At 39.8% G+C, this 20,618-nt stretch overlaps 1 protein-coding gene across 4 annotated transcripts in view; it reads left to right on the forward strand.

Moving 5' to 3' along the window:
* Positions 1-20,580, forward strand: part of BICC1 (BicC family RNA binding protein 1) — a 333,531-nt gene extending 312,951 nt beyond the window's left edge. For 3 of the 4 annotated variants that reach the window (XM_089683147.1, XM_089683150.1, XM_089683148.1), the window contains exons 19-21: positions 429-589; positions 15,648-15,747; positions 17,420-20,580. In XM_089683147.1, the coding sequence (XP_089539273.1) occupies positions 429-589; positions 15,648-15,747; positions 17,420-17,550 (392 nt within the window). In that variant the 3' untranslated portion in view covers positions 17,551-20,580. The remainder of the gene's footprint in view (positions 1-428; positions 590-15,647; positions 15,748-17,419) is intronic. The other variant, XM_089683149.1, reaches the window with a different exon arrangement.
* The last annotated feature ends 38 nt before the right edge of the window (positions 20,581-20,618 follow it).

The raw sequence follows: 20,618 nt of genomic DNA on the forward strand, positions 1-20,618 counted from the left end.
AAAGATAATAAGCTGACATTTTCCTTTTGAGTAAATGGTTTATGAATAATTGTTGTTTAGTCACCTATTTTTTGGCATCATGCTTCAAAGCCTGATGTGCTTGAATGAATTTTTTTTTTATTACTGTACATCATGAGCCTACAAATATGCTGGGCAACATTTTGAATGCAGAAATGCACATGCCTGATTTTATGTTCTTTACTGCAAACAATATTTTAATAGGATTGTATGTAACTATGTAACACTGTAAAATGCTCTACCGAATAGTCATCTGAGCACTAGTGTCCTAATAAACTGGTTCTGTGGGACTCCTTTACTGCATGTTATACAAAGGAGCTGGAGGCTACAGCACATGTGGCCCACAAGTTATTGTTGGGTAAACCATCATTAAAATGCAGTAACCTTTTATTCTTCTAACTCATTCACAGCAGAACACTACCTTAGCAGTAGTAACTACATGGATTGTATCTCCTCTCTAACTGGAAGCAATGGCTGTAACTTAAATAGTTCATTCAAAGGTTCTGACCTTCCCGAACTTTTCAGCAAGCTAGGACTGGGGAAATATACAGACATTTTCCAGCAGCAAGAGGTCAGTAAGTGTGTTTGTGTGTTAACTTACAAATTTGAATGTATATCTAACCCCAAAAATATAAAGTTAATACATTTGAAATAGGGATGCACTGATACCCTTTTTTGATCGGTAAGTAGGAATACTTTCGGTCAAGTACTCGCCAATACTGAGTACCGAAACTTTGTGGTGTGATTTGCGTCCATACAAAATGTATGGACGCAAATTACACTGCAAAGAATAGCATGCGATTTGCACAGAAATGTGGTTCCTGTTCAAATGGCATGCTGTTCCCCCACTGCTCTGTGTGAACCCAGGTTTCCCACAGTGGAGAGTTTAAGAGAAGGATGTATGGGGATGTATACCTGATGGCAGATGCTCTGTATTCTCAGCTGTAGGAGAGGAGAGGAAGCAACAGGGATTTCAAATCCCCAAACCTATGAAGCAGCTTTCTCTCCTCTCCTTGCAGGGATGACAGTTTGTACCTAGAGGGCTTTTGAATGGTCAGCACCGTCACATGGACGGTGAAGCCTGTACTGTCATCCCTGCAAGGAGAGGAGAGCAAGCTTCTTCATAGGTTTGGGGATTTGAAATCCCTGGCACTTTATCTCCTCTCGCAGCGATGACAGTATGGGCTAGACTACCTCTGATTGGTCAGCATCGTCCATGTGACGGTGCCGACCGATCAAAAGCCCTCTAGCCTGAACTGTCATCCTTGCAAGGATGGATGGATCAAATCTCCACTGCTTTCTCTTCTCTCCTACAACTGAGAATATTGAGCATCTGGCACCAGGTATACATCCCCACACACCCACTTTCCGCTCAGCATGGGATTGGTGCAGGGAGGTTTCCTGCACCGCTCCTATGTGAAACCAGATTATGACTAGCATTGGTTTTACACAGAAGTAGTGAGGAAACTGCATGCAAATTGGACAGGAATTGCATTCCTGTTCAAATCTCATGCTGCTCTTTGCAGTGCAATTTGCATTTTGTATTGATACAAATTGCACTGAAAAGTATCGGTTTCTGGTATTGGGAGCGTTTTCACGAGTAGTCGTGAAAATACTCAATATCAGCGCCGACGTCGGTATCGGTGCATCCCTAATTTAAAGCAGAACGTCACCCTCTCAATCAGCATTGACTTATTTTTAATCCTTATGCTGCTCGCATTAGTGAATAGATAGGAAGGTATACTATATTTACTTTGAAATTTTTTTTTTTTTTCTTACACCAATTTATTCCTGGTTTCTGGCCTAGGCAAATTATGTCATACATCTCAGGAGTCTTTGGGGGGAAGATGGGTTTTCTCTGCTAAGCGCATCCTCCTACCTGCATGCCTGCACTAAGGGCAGATGGATTCCAGGAAGTAAAATGCTACATTGAATAAAAATGTAAAATACAACATCTACAGCAACATTGAGTCGTCTGCCCTTACCCAAGATGGCAATGACCAGACATGCTAGGGGGTGTTTTTCAGACTTTTGTCTGTGGTGCTCAGATGCAGTGTAGTTCTGCTTTAAGCTTACCAGAGCTTGAATATGGTGAATCCTGCAGTTTTCTTGTGAAAGCAGCGTTAAACTGAAACACAAACATTTATTATAATGAAGCTTACCAATTCTTAGATGGTGGTTGTGGTGGCTGCATTAGTTTTACGTTTGCTTAAATGTGTTAGTGTGTCTAAATCTGCTAGTACATCTAACACTCCCCTCCTCTCAGACTGACAATGCTGCTGTCCAAAAGTGTCTTTGTTGCTCCTTCATCCAGAGTGTTCCCATCCTAATAAAGGAGGAGTGTTACTGGTCAGATCTCTGGGTGAAAACAGAGGGTTAAAAAAGCCCTAAAAATGAAAACGGATGCAGCCACCGCATCTAATGATTGGTAAGCTGCAATATATAAAAATCTTGGTTTTGCATTTTATAATGCTTTGAGGGTTTTTACCTTTATTTTTACTTGGTTATTCTGTCAATAACCCACTTTCTGTCTAAGGCTGATAGCGCCAGTCAGTAATCAGCTGATCTAATTTCTGCACTTCAGCGAAAAAGGGTAGGCCTGCCCACCGCTTGGTTGTCTCTTATTCATCATCCGTTGATAGTTCCATCTATCCACAGCTTGGATGGACGGCATGTCTAGAGTGGACTCATTGCCTCTTTGTACCTATATGAAGTACCACCATTTTTATATACTAAAATGTGAAGATGCTCCTACTGTATTTATGAGAAAATTATTATTCATCAGTATTTATTCCTACTTGATTATGATTTTGTGTGTATACAGTTGCAAGAAAAAGTATGTGAAACCCTTGAAATTACGTGGAGTTTTGCATGAATTGGGCGTAAAATGTGCTCTGAACGTCATCTAAGTCACAACAATAGAAGAACACAGTCTCCTGAACATAATACTACACAAACATTAGATGTTGCCATGGTTTAATTGCACATAACATGTAAACATTCACAGTGCAGGGAGGAAAAAGTATGTGAGGCTCTAGATTAATGACTTCTCCCAGAGCTAATTGGAGCCAGGAGTGAGCCAACCTTGACTCCAATCAGTGTGATGATATTGGATGTGTTGCTGACAGCTGTCCTGCCCTTAAAAAACACACACCTGTTTTGGGTTTACTGGTTTCAAGAAGCACTGTCTGGTGTGAACCATGCCTCGCAGAAAAGAGCTCTCAGAAGACCTACGATCAAGAATTGTTGACTTGCATGAAGCTGGAAAGGGTTACAAAAGTATCTCCAAAAGCCTTGATGTTCATGTGTCCACGGTAAGACAGACTGTCTACAAATGGAGAAAGTTTAGCACTGTTGCTACTCTCCCTAGCCGTGGTCGTCCTGTAAAAATGACTGCAAGAGCACAGCGCAGAATGCTGCATGAGGTAAAGAAGAATCCCAGAGTGTCAGCTAAAGACCTACAGAAATCTTTGGCACATGCTAACATTTTTGTTGACACATCTACAATAAGGAAAACATTAAGCAAGAATGGAGTACATGGGAGGACACCACGGAGGAAGCCATTGCTGTCCAAAAAGAATATTGCAGCACGTTTGAAGTTTGCAAAAGAGCACCTGGATGTTCCACAGCACTACTGGAAAATATACTGTGGACAGATGAAACCAAGATTGAGTTGTTTGGGAAGAACACACAACACTATGTGTGGAGAAAAAAAGGCACAGCACACCAACATCAAAACCTCATCCCCACTGTAAAACATGGTGGAGGGAGCATCATGGTTTGGGGCTGCTTTGCTGCCTCAGGGCCTGGGCGGATTGTTGTCATTGATGGGAAAATGAATTCCAGAGTTTATCAAGACATTTTGCAGGAAAATGTACGACCATCTGTCCGCCATCTGAAGCTCCGCAGAGGATGGGTGATGCAACAGGACAATGACCCAAAGCATACAAGTAATTCAACAAAACAATGGCTGCAACAGCACAGAATACGCCTTCTGGAGTGGCCCAGTCAGAGTCCTGACCTCAACCCGATTGAAATGCTGTGGCATGACCTTAAGAGAGCGATTCACACCAGACATCCCAAGAATATTGCTACACTGAAACAGTTTTGTGAAGAGGAGTGGTCCAAAATGACTCCAGATCGTTGTGCAGGTCTAATCTGCAACTACAGGAAACGTTTGGTTGAGGTTATTGCTGCCAAAGGAGGGTCAACCAGTTATTAAGTCCAAAGGTTCACATACTTTTTCCTCCCTGCACTGTGAATGTTTACATGTTATGTGCAATTAAACCATGGCAACATCTAATGTTTGTGTAGTATTATGTTCAGCAGACTGTGTTCTTCTATTGTTGTGACTTAGATGACGTTCAGAGCACATTTTATGCCCAATTCATGCAAAACTCCACGTAATCCCAAGGGGTTCACATACTTTTTCTTGCAACTGAATATGTGTGTGTGTATATGTATGTATGTATGTATGTGAGTGTGTGTGTGTATGTGTGTGTGTGTATATATATATATATATATATATATATATATATATATATATATATATATATATATATATATACTTTATACATTATACATACATACACACACACACGTAGGGGCCTGTATGTCGGCGTATGTATACATGTATGTATGCGTGTATGTGCACATATGTGTATAAGTACATTATTGTGTTGCCGATATTGATGCCAGCCTGTACTTTGAATATATAACCACTCAGCGTGCTCATGTCTGGTTCCTGACACCGTGTGCCCTTCTGTTCTTGTTATCCCCTGTGGCCTTTAGACCCTCTTGTATGTTTTTTGATTATTCATCCATTTATCTATTTTCACTACCCTCTTTTTTGTTTCCCTGATTAGCTCCCCCCGCCCTCCTCCTTTCTCCCATCATGAACCCTGTACAGCCTTGTCTCTTTAGTAAAGAATTGTTATGACGTTGGCACTGCCCCTTTGTGACAGCCCTTCGTTAGTGGCCACCCCCTCACCTGGTCTCCTTTATAGCACCATATCCCTGGTAAAAACCGCACCATTTGTTAGTACCCCCTCCACCCTTCTTCGTTTTGTGAATACTAGGATACTGCCCCTTGCAGTCTGCCCCCTTCCTGCCCACCCACAATATATAATTCGGCTCATGTATGTATGGGGTTTAGGTCTTGATGAAGGAGCTTACCGCGCATGCTCCGAAACGCATCACTGCCCCTTTTTATGCCACCTTCGGCTTATGCGCTCCACACCGGCGGCTTGCATTCCACCGGGCAACCCAGAAGATTGGCAGCCATCTTGGACTTGTGTTCCCCCTGCAGCTGCGGGTTGGTGCAGCATTATAAGAGAAGATCCACAGTGACAGGAGCCCCGCATAGACCTCACTGATGAGCGTATCGATCACCATTATCCTGTAAGTGTTTTTAACTGTTTCTAAATTTAAAAAAAACACAATGGAATACTGCACTTAGAAGCACCTTTCTGTCTTCTTTCATACTCCTACAGAGCCTTGCTTCACTCTTGGAAGTGCTGCCAGGGGCTTGTTCCAGATGTCTTCCACATAGAGGCTACTGTCTTCAGTAGGGGCCCCTCAGACTTTCCTTTTGACTTATATAGTACAGCATACTATCCTAGACCTCACAAGAATTTCAGTAATCCAATAAGAAAGAAATAATGAAGTTGATTTCAGCCACCAGCATCTTTCGCCATTATTTTTCTTTCAATCTTTTTTTTTTTTTTAATTTAGTTTTAGCAATTTAAGGACATCTATATCCTTTCACCTCTTTCATTAACAGTCCTGCCCCTTCTTTCCTAGGCTGCTACATGGGTGCTGGTCATATTTTATTCACTGATGGTAATGGACTGAATATTTTATTCACTGGGGTTTAAGGGGGAGCAGGACAATTAGTGAAAGAGGTGAAGGGGTATATACGGCTTTAAATTGCTACGACAAAAGTTTGAAACTGATAAAGATGCTGGTTATCAGAATCCAATTTCATTGTTACTTCCTTTGTGAACTGAGGACCTCCAAACATGACCAAATCGCTGCTCACTGTCGCCTTGTTGTGCAAAATGCACTTGTGCTTATGTTTCCTGACTGAGCAGTGCATGTGCAGCTCAGGCAGTGAGCAAGATGAGTCTCTCCTTGCTTGACTAGATCAGCATATTGTCATTATCTGTCCCCTTCAGAGGGCCTGGACAATGGCAGTATACACCAACAGAATGGATCTCCTTTGAGCTGTAGCCTCAAGTGACAGCTCTGTGGTCAGAACAGCATGGGGCTTGTGGCTGAAGATTTATTTCAATTGAATATCCTATCATAATAGGCAATATGTGAGAGCACAGTGGGCCCCATCCTCCTTGGGGGAATGTATACCCCGCAGACATGGCAGATACACCATGGAATAACCAGTTATGGTGAATAGGAAAAAAAAATTAAAAACATGTGGTCAGCTCCAGAGCTACCAGGATCGTCAAAATGGTACTGAACAGAACCACAGCAAAGACAGCACTGATTGTGTCAAGCTTACGCATCTAATAAAGGGTCATACTGAGGGTCAGATGATCATCCGAGCCCAATTACAATGGTTAGGTCATCGTTTTGTATATAAAACAGCTTGGCAAAGATGGAGGCATCCACAGTTTGGGAACTGCCTCCCTGAGTCTCCCGTTAATCTTTTAGGAGTTGGCTGGGCTTTTCTCCCTTGCATTCTTTGCGATTCCACCTTGGGAGTCTCCTATTTGGGGACATGCATTCATCTGTTTGCTTTTAATGTCACATCACTGGGTATGTATAGGTTTCCATTTATTTACAATTATGATGGGCTAGCTTTTTGCATAATGCTTGATGTTACTAGATATTGGTATTTATGCATATTCATATTCCAGAATACCAACAATTGTGAAAAATGCTAAATTATTAATTGTCATATCCCATGTAGGGCAACTTTTAATAAAAGCATCCATTAATTAATAACGTCCTACAAGCGCTGCTTGCAGCTATCCTTTATGTTGTGCAATACAGTTCAAAAAGTGCTCTGTACAGATTGTGCAAACCATATGCTGTTACTCATAAAGTGTCCTTCAAAAAGTGCTCTCGTGTTCAGCAGTGATTCGCCACCACGTGAAAACTCAGCAGAAAGATTTGACCCCCTTCTAGAATGGGCCAATCAGCGCTTTCCCCCAATGGGGTTAATCATCTACAGTACTACCACTCCTTCCTCTCACCATAATCAGGGATTTCATAAAACAGAGAAGATAAAGGGCTCCAGTCATTTAAAAAAACTTTTTTTATTTAGGTGACTGACATATTCAACTTAAAATCTATAAGCTATCATGCTCACATTTGACTGTGCATTCTGTCCTACACCTGGGTTATGCAGAGTTTTTATCATACAACACTGGTTTCACTATAACAAGCGCAAGCCTTGTTGGTGCCTTCTGATTACTCAGACCTCTCACCTGTCTCCAACAGACTAACGTTCCTTTCTTTCAAGATATAGGATAGTTTCAGCACCACAAGCGGTAACCCCGAGCTACACTCGGGAATACCCTGCAGCATTGCTCCGGGATCCCTCAATCACTTACCTTGTCCTTCGCTCCCGCGATGTTCCCCCTGCAGCGTCCCGGGCAATGTCCTCCGGCCGGTGCCGGCATCCGTCTTCTGGGTTCCGTTCCCTCCGACATTGGGACGTAACCGGCGGAAAATTAAAAATTTTTAAAAAGTGACATTCACTAAAATCACATAGTAAAACATTACTGTATAAAACCATTTCACATACATTTTATCCCTAATGCTTTGTCCTGTGCGCTGCCTGCATGTTTACTGTTCTTTCTGCCTGGGAACTGGGAAATGTCCATGGCGTCCAAAAAGCGTCCCTTTACGTCAAAAGCGGTTTTAGACCAGCTAAAGAACAGCGATAGTAAATCAGAACCACTTGCAGAATTGAGTGATAATGATTCGTGGGGAAATTCGGCATCAGGCACTGAAAACAATTTTTCGACTAAGATCAGTGATGTACGAACTTGGAGCTATATTTCAAATTTCAGTATTTTTGGTTTGATTACATTATTGAATTAAATGTATTATTATTATATTATTATTTTTTATGATTATTTATTAAATTATAATTTATGATTTTGTGTTTCAAATTTTATTATACCTGGGATGTTTGTACAGATTTCAGTGAGTTATTCCTAAAAATTACAGGGCTACAATAAAAAAATACCTATTTTTATGCAAAAAAATGTACCGCTTTGAGCACAGAAATACTGACATGATCATACTGCTAGGGAGGTTAATAGGTATTCATATTTCAGAATACACTGCACTCTTCCTGATGAAGACTCTTAAAGTCCCATTCCCTTGTTCTACATTTTAGCAACTCTTGTCTCCATGCAACAAATTAGTTACTCACTTAGCAGAAAGAAAGAGCAGCATATCACTTTAAATGTAAAAAAAAAAAAAAAAATCAGTGGAGATTGATAGTGGCCTTTTGCAAGATCCATGGAGTTTGAGAGCATAAAGAGTTCTTTTGCTGTCGCCTCCTCAAAACAACTGTCTTTGGCATCAGTAGACCTCTTTTTCAGACTTGGTACTGGAAAAGGTTGCATTGCCACTGTTTACCTAAAAGACACTGACACTAACTGACACCAATTAAAAAAAAAATAATTTATGACCTTTTGACCTTGAGCCAAACACTAACCCTGGCACTGAACTAGATCAAACCTTGATCTAGGTATTTTTCTTTATTTTTTTATTGTATTTTTAAATATTTCTTTATCTTTTTTTTAACAAACATTTTTTTTCACTATGCAAGGAGTTAGAGAGATATAATGTATCACTGCATTCATAGAGAAAAAAAAATCAAGGGGGATGGGCTATACAGTGACTGATCACTGTGATAGCCAATCAGAAGCGTTCATGTGACCCGGAATCTGTAGTTCCGGGTTCCGATTGGTAGAACGGGACCCGGGGCTCTCAGTGACACCACAGTCTTTGTGCTGGGAGTGCACTGTGCAGCGTGCTCCCAGAAGAAAGACAGGTACGCAAATATGCAGCCCTGTGGAAAAAGCCCAGTTCTGTGAGGCCGCATATTTGTGTGACATTGGCATGAAGGAGTTGAGATGCAAAAGCGCTAAATACACTGTTAAACTATATGCAGACGGTTTGCTTGTAGAATTATTTGTAATGCAGGCTTATTCTGCCACAGTGTATCTGCCTTTGTGGTGCTTTATGTCTGCACAGCATAATCGGGTTGACATTTTTTTTTATACACCTTATGCTCTGTACCACTGCCCCACTACTAGCCTACACTTTGGACATCTGAACTTCACCACACTAGTGATGTACACCTTGTGCTCTCCTGTTAAAAGCACACCTAATTGGTCGCCCCTCCAGGCCATCAGCATACATAGCAGGCACTCTCACTACAACTCTGATTTTATCAGGTTTGGGTCATTTAAACCAGCTGAATTTAAAATGGTATCTTTATTTAAAAAGATATGTAAATGAACTAGAGGGTTCTTATATGTTCACCTTACATGCTTTTTAAATCCACTTTTATTGAAAATTACTCCAATAAACCGTTGGTTTTGTTTGTAATAATGTCTGTTGTCGCCATCATAAGTAATTGAACTCATGCACTATAACAATTTAATTCAGACACAGACTGTGGAAAGTCCAACTTGTTTATGGCAAATTATAATCTGTGTAACAGTTATGCTAATCCTAGTGGATAGAGTGGTGTTCTCAAGTATACAAAAATATTCAGTCAGTGATTGTCAAACATTGACTGGTCTAGATTTTGAACTGACACAATCTAGCTATTCCATTGGATTGTGATTGCGTAAATAGAATATTATGATCTGGAAATAATGTGTGCCTATTACATCAGCTGTGAAGAGCGTTTCTAAAGAAAATAAAGAGCGATGTCTGCCTAGCCATGACATGCAGTGGTCACAAGTTAGAATTTGCAAGAACTGAATTTGAGCTGGAATTTCAAGAGAGCATTCGCAATTATTTGCAACCAAAAAACAGGGACTATAGTCAGTTGTCAATAGGCTAGAGTGACAAAAAGGCATTTAGTCTTATACAGGAGTGAGGGAAAAAACACTAGCAGTGGGTTATAGGCTAGAAACAGCTGCTTAGAGTAGATCATTGGTTGTGATCGTCAAAAATCAATGCTTCTACACTGCAGTAGAAGTGGTCCAAAGGAAAAGTAGCTTTGGATATGCATTGTGTCATTGTAGCTTTCATTGATTCGACATTTTTGTTTCAGAATTTGATGTATACATATTTTAGACAATATAGAATGTATTTTTTCTAAAAAAAAAAAAGAAGTGCGTCTGCTTGGTTTGGAAACCACATACAGGTATTTCATACCTCCTACTATATTGTAGGTTTTATTTTACCAAATAGCTTGCATTTTTCTATGTAGGAGAAATTTGGTTATGTTTACTTACAAAGCACATTTAGCACTGTCTAACCTCGAACTAAAAGAGAGTTTGTTAACCAGAGGACAAATTATTCTGCTGGCTTTAATACTGCTAGAGCTTTATGGCTTGTGTTTAATTTGACTATTTGATTTGCTTCTTAAGAAGGAAAATATTTGTAAGGGCTATTTGTTTTGCTAGTGTTCTTAGGTGATGAACCTGTTCACTCTACTGAGAGAAGCTCACCTTTTTCATGCAAAGGTTTTCTCTCTCTGATTATTCTATCAAGATTTATGTCTGCACCATAGCCACTGTAGCTCCTTTTGCAGCTCCTGTATCAGCCAACCCCTCAAATGTTCCATGGGGGTCTGTACTTGAACCCCGCTTAATTGGAGACCAAGGACTAGCTTGTAATGATGCTGAAGGCACTGTATGAAAGCCCTTGAAAACATTCTCTTCTCAGGGTGCCCAGTGTTTCTATGTCCAATGAGGGGAGCACAACCTGTTTCTATCCTGTTAGTGGTTGTGGCTTGGGGCCAAGAGCAGTGTTTCAGATTTGAAATTGGTGCCATTTCTTGCCTGCGGTGAATTTCTCCAGGGTGCTTGCAGTGGCATGCATGGCCACTATAACTGCGTAGCTTCACACTCAGTGTAATTGCTCACTTCCACTGCTTTCTGGGTATGTCTTCTGACACAACAGCACCAGGTTTACAATGCTTAGCACTGCAATTTCCCTAAACCAACTGGGTTCTCAGCAGTTTACCGTGTCTGGCACAGAAAGCGTTCCCTGCCCTCTCCTCAAAAGTGGAGGTCATATGTATCCCTCTTGAGACAACTTTTACCTCCAATAGAAGAGCACAAGCAGAAGGGAAAGTTGTTAGATATGGCCTTGCTAATTCAGAATGATTCCATGGGGAGGGGGTATTTTATCTCCAAGGGACCTAGTACCCTCTTGTTCGGATGATTGCCCCCAGTCTAAATCCTTGCCTTCCTTTGTGCACTCTGCTGGCCCTTCAGCCACAAAGCTTTCCTCCTACTTATCTAGAAAGGAATTTTCTACCACAATGTCTGTATTCATGGGCAGAATTTCAGGCCTAATAGAGGCCATAGATAACAGGGGTCACAAGCAAAGTCAGTCTTCGATGTTGACCTTTAGGCAGGCTTACTACCTGAGGAAGTGGTGACAGGATATTACTCAGCCTAAGGATACCATTGCTGATTTTATTGATGGTGTACATTTGTGCTTAGCATAAGAGCAGCCTGAGTTTATTCACCCCATGGTCTCCAACATAGGGTTCTTAAGATTGCCACAACCTGCAAAAAATTCCCAGCCCAGTAACTAATGGAGCCTATTATATATGGGACTGACCTCACCTGGAGAAGAGATTCAAACCTTCAAAATGCTTTTCATAGAATACCCTATTTTGGAAAGTTTTGAGCTAAAGTAAACGGTTCCCTTATCTGAACATACCCACCAAGGTGGCCTTTCTTGTTGCTATCACCTCTGTGCAGATGATCTCTGACTTAGCAGCCTTATACAGCCTTATACTGTAAAGAGTTCTTTCTAGTCCTACACAAGCACAACCTTGTCCTGAGACCTTAATAATTAGGGCATTGTCCTTCCCTCCTTATGTCCCCTTAACATACAGGGGGAAATATTTCCCACTGTCTGTGTGGTGCCTGCTGTTATGGAATTCAATTTTCTCTTTGTAGATGAATTAGATAAGTCATGATTCAAACCTGTGGTCTAAAGCAGAGTGTTCATCCCTTCCATGTTAAGACACACTACCAGATTTGTTAATGCTTCGTAGCCTTTTAAACATCAAAAGCCTATTTTTTAGATTTGCAAAGCTGCCATCTGGTCTTTTATTCGCAAATTTGTTGCATGTTAAGTTTTACCTGATGGATGCTTAAGCTTCTTCTGAAGCCAGTTTTAGTATAAGGTGCTACTGCCCTGGTACCCAACCTGTGGCCCTTTGGTACTCGCTGTGTGGGATGTTTCTATCCCCTAACAACATCTGTAGGATGTGTGCAGTCTGTGAGCATATTATTATTATATTATTATTATTATACAGTATTTATAAAGCGCCAATAGTTCGCTCAGCGCTGTACATTACAAAGGGGGACAGAACATGTGACAGAACAATAACAATACAATGCAAAACATGAGGGGATTGAGGGCCCTGCTCTTTTGAGCTTACAATCTAGGAGGGAGGGGATGGTGGCACAGGAGGAGATAGCTGTGGGGGATGGAGTGGTAGGAAGAGTGGAGGAGGTCGGCAAGTTAGCAGGGGGTGGGGTAAGCTTCCCTGAAGAGATGGGTTTTCAGGGTGCGCCTAAAGAAGAGTATGTGATAATCTGATGGGTTGGGGCAGGGAGTTCCAGAGGATGGGTGACACCCTGGAGAAGTCCTGGAGGCGGGCATGGGAGGAGGAGACCAGGGAACTAGAGAGAAGGAGGTCTTGTGAGGAGTGGAGTGTGCGTGCTGGGCGGTACTTGGATATTAGGTCGGTGATGTAGTTCGGGGCAGTATGGTGGATGGCTTTGTATGTCAGCGTTAGGATTTTGAATTTGATCCGTTGCGCAATCGGAAGCCAGCGGAGGGATTGGCAGAGGGGGGTGGCGGAGATGGAGCGGTTGGAAAGGGGAATGAGTCTGGCAGCCGTATTCAGGATCGACTGAAGCGGGGATAGCCAGCGGCGAGGCAGGCCAGTGAGGAGGGAGTTGCAGTAGTCGAATCGTGATATGATGAGGGAGTGGATGAGCTGTTTAGTGGTTTCTGGAGTTAGGAACGTGCGGATTTTGGCGATGTTGCGGAGGTGGAGTCTGCACGAGTTTTTTAAAGATTGGACTTGGGGCTGGAAGGATAGGTTGGAGTCCAGAATGACACCAAGTACTCTGGCCTGCGGGGCGGGTTTGATGGTAGCGTTGTTGGATGTGATAGAGAAGTCAATGGGGGGTGGTGTCCGGGCTGGGGGGGAAGACAAACTCGGTTTTGGAGAGGTTCAGTTTAAGGAAGTGGAGCGACATCCAGTCTGATATGTCGCTCAGCAGGTGTATGATTCGGGCGGAGACCGAGGGGGTGAGGTGGGGGGTTGAGAGATAGATTTGTGTGTCGTCGGCATAGAGCATATCCTATAATATGTCTTCAGTCTTCTGTAGAGTTAAATTTTACTGAAAATTATGTGTGACCCTTTGCTGCTTTTAAGGGCTGCAGTTGAGGCCCCCTATATCTCATAATTTGAAAACCACTGTTTTACAGGCTGCTCTGAGTTCTGTTGAGCCCATTTTGACCTGTTTGTTTTTTGGGTCTGTTGATGTTTGTTTGCTGTGTTGCCCCAGACTGCTTTTGGATATCCATGGTAAAGAATAAAGTTTCTTGTTCCTGTACTGTGTGCCTAAGAAAAAATTATTTTTGAAAATAAAATCTGTTTCTTGGTGTGCCGTAGTGGACAAAGGTCATATGACTTTTCACTTGTTTGCTATCAAAACAAGGCTAGCTGGAAATGAAAAAGGGTTTAAAAGGGATGTCCCAACAGCTTTTTTTGCCAATGTGTTCCATACTGTACCTCAGAAAGCAGATTTTCCTGGTAAGAATGAAAATCTATTTTGATGTGCCAGGAATGCACTCAGCTCCTGTTGTTGGTGGACAACACACTGCTTTTTTGTAAATTGAGTATTCTTGGCCCTGCCTAGTGTCTCTTGCTAACCTACTTAAGCCTGCCATAGACTGTTCTAATCTTGGCTGGTTGGGTACAACCAGCCTGCTGGATTTTACATGCGATTATTGCTAGCAGCTGTTAGTCAATGTTAATTATTATTATTATACAGTATTTATATAGCGCCAAAGCGTATGCTCAGCGCTGTACAGTAGCAAGGGGGACAGAACATGAGACAAGACAGTAACAAAACAGTACATGAGGGATTCAAGGGCCCTGCTCTTTCGAGCTTACAATCTAGGAGATTAATAATCACTCTCTTCTCTCAGTGGGTGCAGCTTTCCCTGATCCCCCTCTTCTCCACCTGCCAGGAGAACACAATGGCTCGGCGGGACGGATCCCCCTGCTAGCACTATTTTTGTCGATGGGGGAATTGAGAAATTTGCACAGTCTATGGCCTGCCTTAACCACCCCAGCTTTCAGATCTCTGCAACATAAAAGCTAATTACGCTGTAGTCCAAAATAGGAACAAGGTGGACTCTTTGACAAAACACAGGAAGTGTGCGGAGGATACTAGTTCCTAAATATCTGACAAGATCAACAGATTTTCTTTCATACTCAAAAAATATAACAAAATGCTTCCAGTGGTACTGTATAATAAAAAATGGCAGCAAATAAGGGAAATTCATTTTTAAGGTTTACATACACTTTAATAATCAGTCCTCAGAACTGAAAATGTATTCTATTTCAGACTACATTTTATTGTTTATAGTGACCATTGTTCTAACCAGAGATCTAAAGAAGAGTTGGCTATAATAGCTTATTGTGTTTTGTTTTACTTTAATTTTGGACCAAAATGATTAGCTTTAGCAAGAGGATGTTGACTACTGAATGAACACCTTTTGAACAAATGTAACTACTGTATGCCCTAGGCCTAGTACAATGTTATAGGCTGGATAGGAATCTTACACCATAGAAGACATAGTGGTAACCTGATTATGTCATAGCAAAGTTTTTAGATTGCAAATTATGTTGCTTTTTGTCATTTGAGCTTGTTAAAGCTCTAGTTCTCTTTAGTTCACCAACAGCTGTAATGTGATTACAATGTATGCAGTAGATTCCAAATGGTAGTATGGTAGATATTTTCTAAATGTATTATTTATGTAAATTGCACAAGGGAACGTTAAGCTTTAAAAGAAAAACAAAACACATTATATTGTAAGTGATAAGAATCTCTAATTTGAAAAAAAATATTCTGTGAAAGTAGCTACTGTGCAAATATATAACGTTCATTCACATGTACAGATATGTTAGGAAGAGGAAAGCAGCAAAGTAAGAGTTTTTTTTTTTTTCTTTGAATTTATTAGACAGTAAATCAGTTGAACATTTGAAAAAAGATCTCATTACTAGAATACTTATTTCAAATATTTTTTGATAATATAATTTTCTGAAATTGTCTTGAAATTATTATAAATCAGAACTTTTGGTAAAATACCACAAATGTATGACACAACAATAATATAATTTAAATCTTGTACATTTCTTGTAGATTGATCTACAGACATTTCTTACACTGACAGATCAAGATTTAAAAGAACTTGGAATAACGACGTTTGGTGCAAGAAGGAAAATGTTGCTGGCTATCTCAGGTATAAAATTAAATGGCATAAATTAGATCGCATCCTGTCCATTATATAGATATGAACAAGAGGTATAAATTGCGCAAGAAATAAAATAATCTATCTTTTCATTTTGTGTGCATTTTTGTTATTTTAATTGTTACAATGCCATCACCTGTCCATTTGCCAGTGACCTTGGTTAATGATTTCTTAAGTGTAATGTAATCTTCTGTGTTCATTCAGATTGATCATTTCATGATGGACTTAAGAAATTGGTGTCAAACATTTGGCAAACCACTACTATAATTTTTACAGCTAATCTCTATTGAGTGACACATCTGATAAAGGTCATCTCACTTGTTCTATCATTTACATTATCTTTCTATTAGGCCACCTCTACCGATATCAGATGTAATTGTCCTTATTTCATTAAATACCACTAGGTAAAGCGGTCGTCTTTTTTTTTTTTTTACCTGTGCTGCATAAGGTGTCCTTAAATAAATTCTGTAAATACTGGTTTATTGACAGAAAGATTGTCATGACAACTGAATTTGGTGAATGTGAAAATCCATACAAATCCAATATTTCTAGATTACTTTCTATGATGTTCTGGCTCCTTAAAATGTGATTTCTAGACAAGCAACCATCAAGGGCTTAACTCTGCCTTTAAAGCTCACCCATTTTCTGTAATTCAAATATAGCTGGCCCATAACTGTAGGTGTCTGTAAATCCCAAAACCACTTTAAAACTGCCCTGTAGTGTCTAGGACAGGGGTAGGCAACTTGCGGCTCTCTAGCTGTTGTAGAACTACATTTCCCATGAGGCATTGCAACATTACAAAACTGACAGTTACAGCTATGACTTGCAGAGGCATGATGGAACTTGTAGTCCTGCAATAGCTGGAGAGCCGCAGGTTGCCTACCCCTGGTCTAGGAAGTCCATCTAATCTGATATGCAGATTTCAGTCAATTGCACAGTTTGAGAACAGCCACACCCGGCCCCATGGCCTGCCTTAGAAAATTTCATTGAGAGATGTAGGGTGGTTGTCTTGCTGTCTCCAACTACCAGGAAGTCACTTTTAATGTCAGATTTGAGGGCTCTCATGACTCTTTGTGGCAGGCTTAAAGCAGTTGTTATGTGGTCCCATCATTTGATGCTCAAAATGTGTACATTACATTTCTAGCATGAGTAGACCTAATATTTAAAGCCCAAAACCAGTTGCATGTCTTTCTGACTACATATTAATTTCTGAAACTTATTCATAGTCTATCTTATCTAGTTTCATGTTACAGTAATTACTCTAAATACAACTGTGCAAACCATTAGGCACCAATATGACTTAAACCCAGTGCACTTCGTAATCAGCACTTCGTAACAGTACTAGTAGAAAACATTCTCTGTCTGTCATCTTCCTGCAATGCGAGCCTATGAGTACACTTGTAACGAGGGCTATGGCTGTGACTTGGCTACGCTAGCTGAATGCATTGGAAGGCAGAAAGCAAGATTTTCACTTAGAGCAAATCTTTAAGGCATTTCAAAGAAAAGAATCAGTGATGTATCATAACAGTCCAAGACTAGAAAGAGATAAAAATGTGTGGTACTTCATTTAGGCTTTAATCACCTGGAAAATAACCAGGCAGATTTGGAAAGTGAGATGTTTGGTAGAAATAAAGCTAATCTGTATGGTTTTATTTTGTAACAGAACTGAACAAAAATCGAAGAAAGTTGTTTGAGCCAACCAATATTCGTTCTGCATTCCTGGAGGGAGGAGCTAGTGGAAGACTTCCGCGCCAGTATCACACAGACATAGCCAGTGTCAGTGGTCGCTGGTAGCAGTCAGTGACATGACTTGACAATAAGTGCATAGAACATCATGGCTGACCTGTGAACCAGCATTGCTGCATATAACGTTTACCATCAGCACTTTAGTGTCAAGGTACCACGGACCAAAGCAATGAGATCACATGAGTGCCTGATCTATTGGACACTTGTTTATAATGCCAAAATGTGGGATATATATTTCATTCATCTATCTAGACTGGACCGAATTGCAATAGGGGAAAAAAAGAAAAAAAAATTAATGATTTTATGTTTTAGTATTTTATGTATAACTTCATTGTATGCACTGAAATTTTTACCTTTCTTGAATGAAGCATTAATCTGATATTCGAGGGCATGACTTAATGGTTTTATTGTGAAGGAATTTTCTAGTATTCAATAATAATCAAGACTTTTCTGCACTTTACATGCTCCCCATATTGTCTCCTGTGGAAATTACATGTCCTCTCCCTTCAACACAAAACACGCTGAGGTCTGGTTTATAAAAGAAAAAAGTTGCTGCAAATAGCAACTCTATTTCCTGATTGATTTTCTTAGTGTAGGTCAGAAAGCTTAAATATGATTGGTTGCAGCGAGCAACTGCCCTGGTTTTCATTTCTTCCAGTCTTTATAAACAAGACCCAGTTTGTGCTCTCTAATAAAGTCATACCCTGATGCATATACAGTAGCTACTATTTCATCATCTGTAAGTATTGTAAAGTATTTGAACTATGCAGATGTTATGCTGGAAACTGGGAACCATTTACAGGAATCTTATTACTGCTAGATAAGATTTTTTTATGTTTAATTCTGTTATTTAATATTTTACGAACGCTTACAATGAAACAAGTTCACTGTAACAGATGAAAAGACCAGTGTGGACTTTGTAGTTAGTTTTCCTTTGCACTTCTCCCCATAACATCAAAGAAGAATAAAAAGCAGGAGATGAAATATGCAAAATATTACATTTATTTATATACATTACATGGTTATATCCATCTCTTTATCTACAAGCTGGTTAATTCTTCTGTCATTCTTAGAGTCAGGACTTAGTACTTCATAGGCCTCAAATTTCATGAACAATACAAACAGCTGTGCCGGTTGACATGTTGGCTGTATGTTGGGGACAAATACACTTCACATATTGATAATCAAAGGTGAATTCTGTTCATTGAAATATAACTTCATGTATCAGATGCATCTGTTGTTGTGGTCAATGTTATACTGTGAAAAATAAGTATGAAGTGTTTAAGTTATGCTAAATGCCACAATGGGAGAGTATGAAGGCATGCATATGGCAGTCTGGTTAGCATGTGACTGTGTTTTCTGCAATTTAAGCCCTTTGTAGAGCACATATAACAATATGCTTCGGGAGCTTTGAGGCACGCTGTGCGTTCCTGACTTTATAGTGCACTAAGCATACAGTGACCTAAATATAAATGAAACAGTGCATTGTCTGCAGTGAGAGAACCATATGTTGAACACAGCCATATGGTAACAAAACTGACACACATGTATGTCCATTCCCAGAAGACTTGGCTACACAAGCACATTTTGGTTGCGCTATTAAAAATTGTCTATGAAGGTCTACAGGATAAGCTACACCTGAGTGAAGACCTTCAATTAATCATGCATGCGCATGCAGTAAAACAAATCCTACATTTTCAGATTGCAATACCTGCGCAGTTCCATTGCTATGTGTTATTCGTAGCAGTTGATCAGAGCCTTTTTCCAACTGCACAGTGGCGCTACTGAAAAACTCTCATGTAGCCAAGTTGTAAAGGTGTGACTTGAACCTTAGAAAATATCACGCGTTGCCTTGTTTTTATTCTGTGTCGCCAGAAGAAGTTATCTGATTACTTTTCCATTTTCCAACTATAGATTTGCATGTACTCCTAAAATGTGTTTCTGAAGTCTGGTCACCTGTCTTGTTTACAACTAGGAAATAATAAGGCACAGCAGAGCTGGTGTATAGAATTTGGAGGAGAGGAAGTGAATAAGTGTTCATATTAACTAATCACTGGCTTGGTTGATGTGGACAGCACCTCCATTCCCCTTTTATTTTACATTAAATGCTCATTTCCAAGCATCTAACAGCAGGGAGACCTTCTACCTGCACAGATGCCTCATCTTTGTCACCATAAGAATCTAAAAGCATGGCATGGTGAACAGCTATTCTTTAATGCTCATTAAACTTTTTGCTTTCCTGGTTAAATTGCCACACAGCTATTTGCACACAAAGGGAATGATTGTTTTTGAGGTATCTTTATAAATAAATATATATGTTTTCATGTGCTGCACCAATTTACATGTGTGGGCATAAACAATGCAGCTCTAAAATTAGCTATATTGATTTGTAATAATTCACTATCTTTTGAATGGTGGTTTGGGAGCTTTGCACACTATATTGATAAACCACTTTCTTTTTTTTTTTTTTCATGGATTTGTGGTGTTACATACTAGTAAGACATTTAATGCCACACAGTTTTCATATTTGAACCCCACATTTTTTTAAACACATCTGGGTACTACGACTTTTATATAAATTTTTATAAATTCTTTCCTTCTATGTAGTAAGTTTAGATTGTGTTTGACTTGTTTTTTGATTATAGTTTTAAATGACAGGGTGTGGCACAGGAATATTTTTTTAATCATCACAAAGGTACTGCAAGAGTAATCAGAAGACTTTATATGTACTATAAATACATATTCTAAAGAATTTTTTCATTCTTTTTTGTTTTATATCCTATAACAGGACGACACAAAATGACATTGTTGTTAGTAAGTGCATTGCACATACAAATGAAGTTGACAAATTCCAATATTTGTTATTTTTACATTGTGCCTTGAGAATGACAAGTTATCTGTAAATGTAGAGCAGATACAGATTGTATTTCATTTCGGGGGCAATAAGTTGTTTTTTTTTTTTTTTTTTGGTTGTTTTTTTTTTTTTTTACTTTTTTAATTAAATGTTGAATGAGACCATTAAATGGAATTTTAACTAATCATGTGTTATGTTCAAGAAAATAAATTTATAACCCCCAATTTTGTGTTTGATTTAATTTTATTGCTTTGATCCATTA

This window comes from Staurois parvus, unplaced genomic scaffold (assembly GCF_062004578.1).
Source record: "Staurois parvus isolate SC_StPar_1 unplaced genomic scaffold, SC_StPar_1.0 ptg000303l, whole genome shotgun sequence".
Lineage (NCBI taxonomy): Eukaryota > Metazoa > Chordata > Amphibia > Anura > Ranidae > Staurois > Staurois parvus.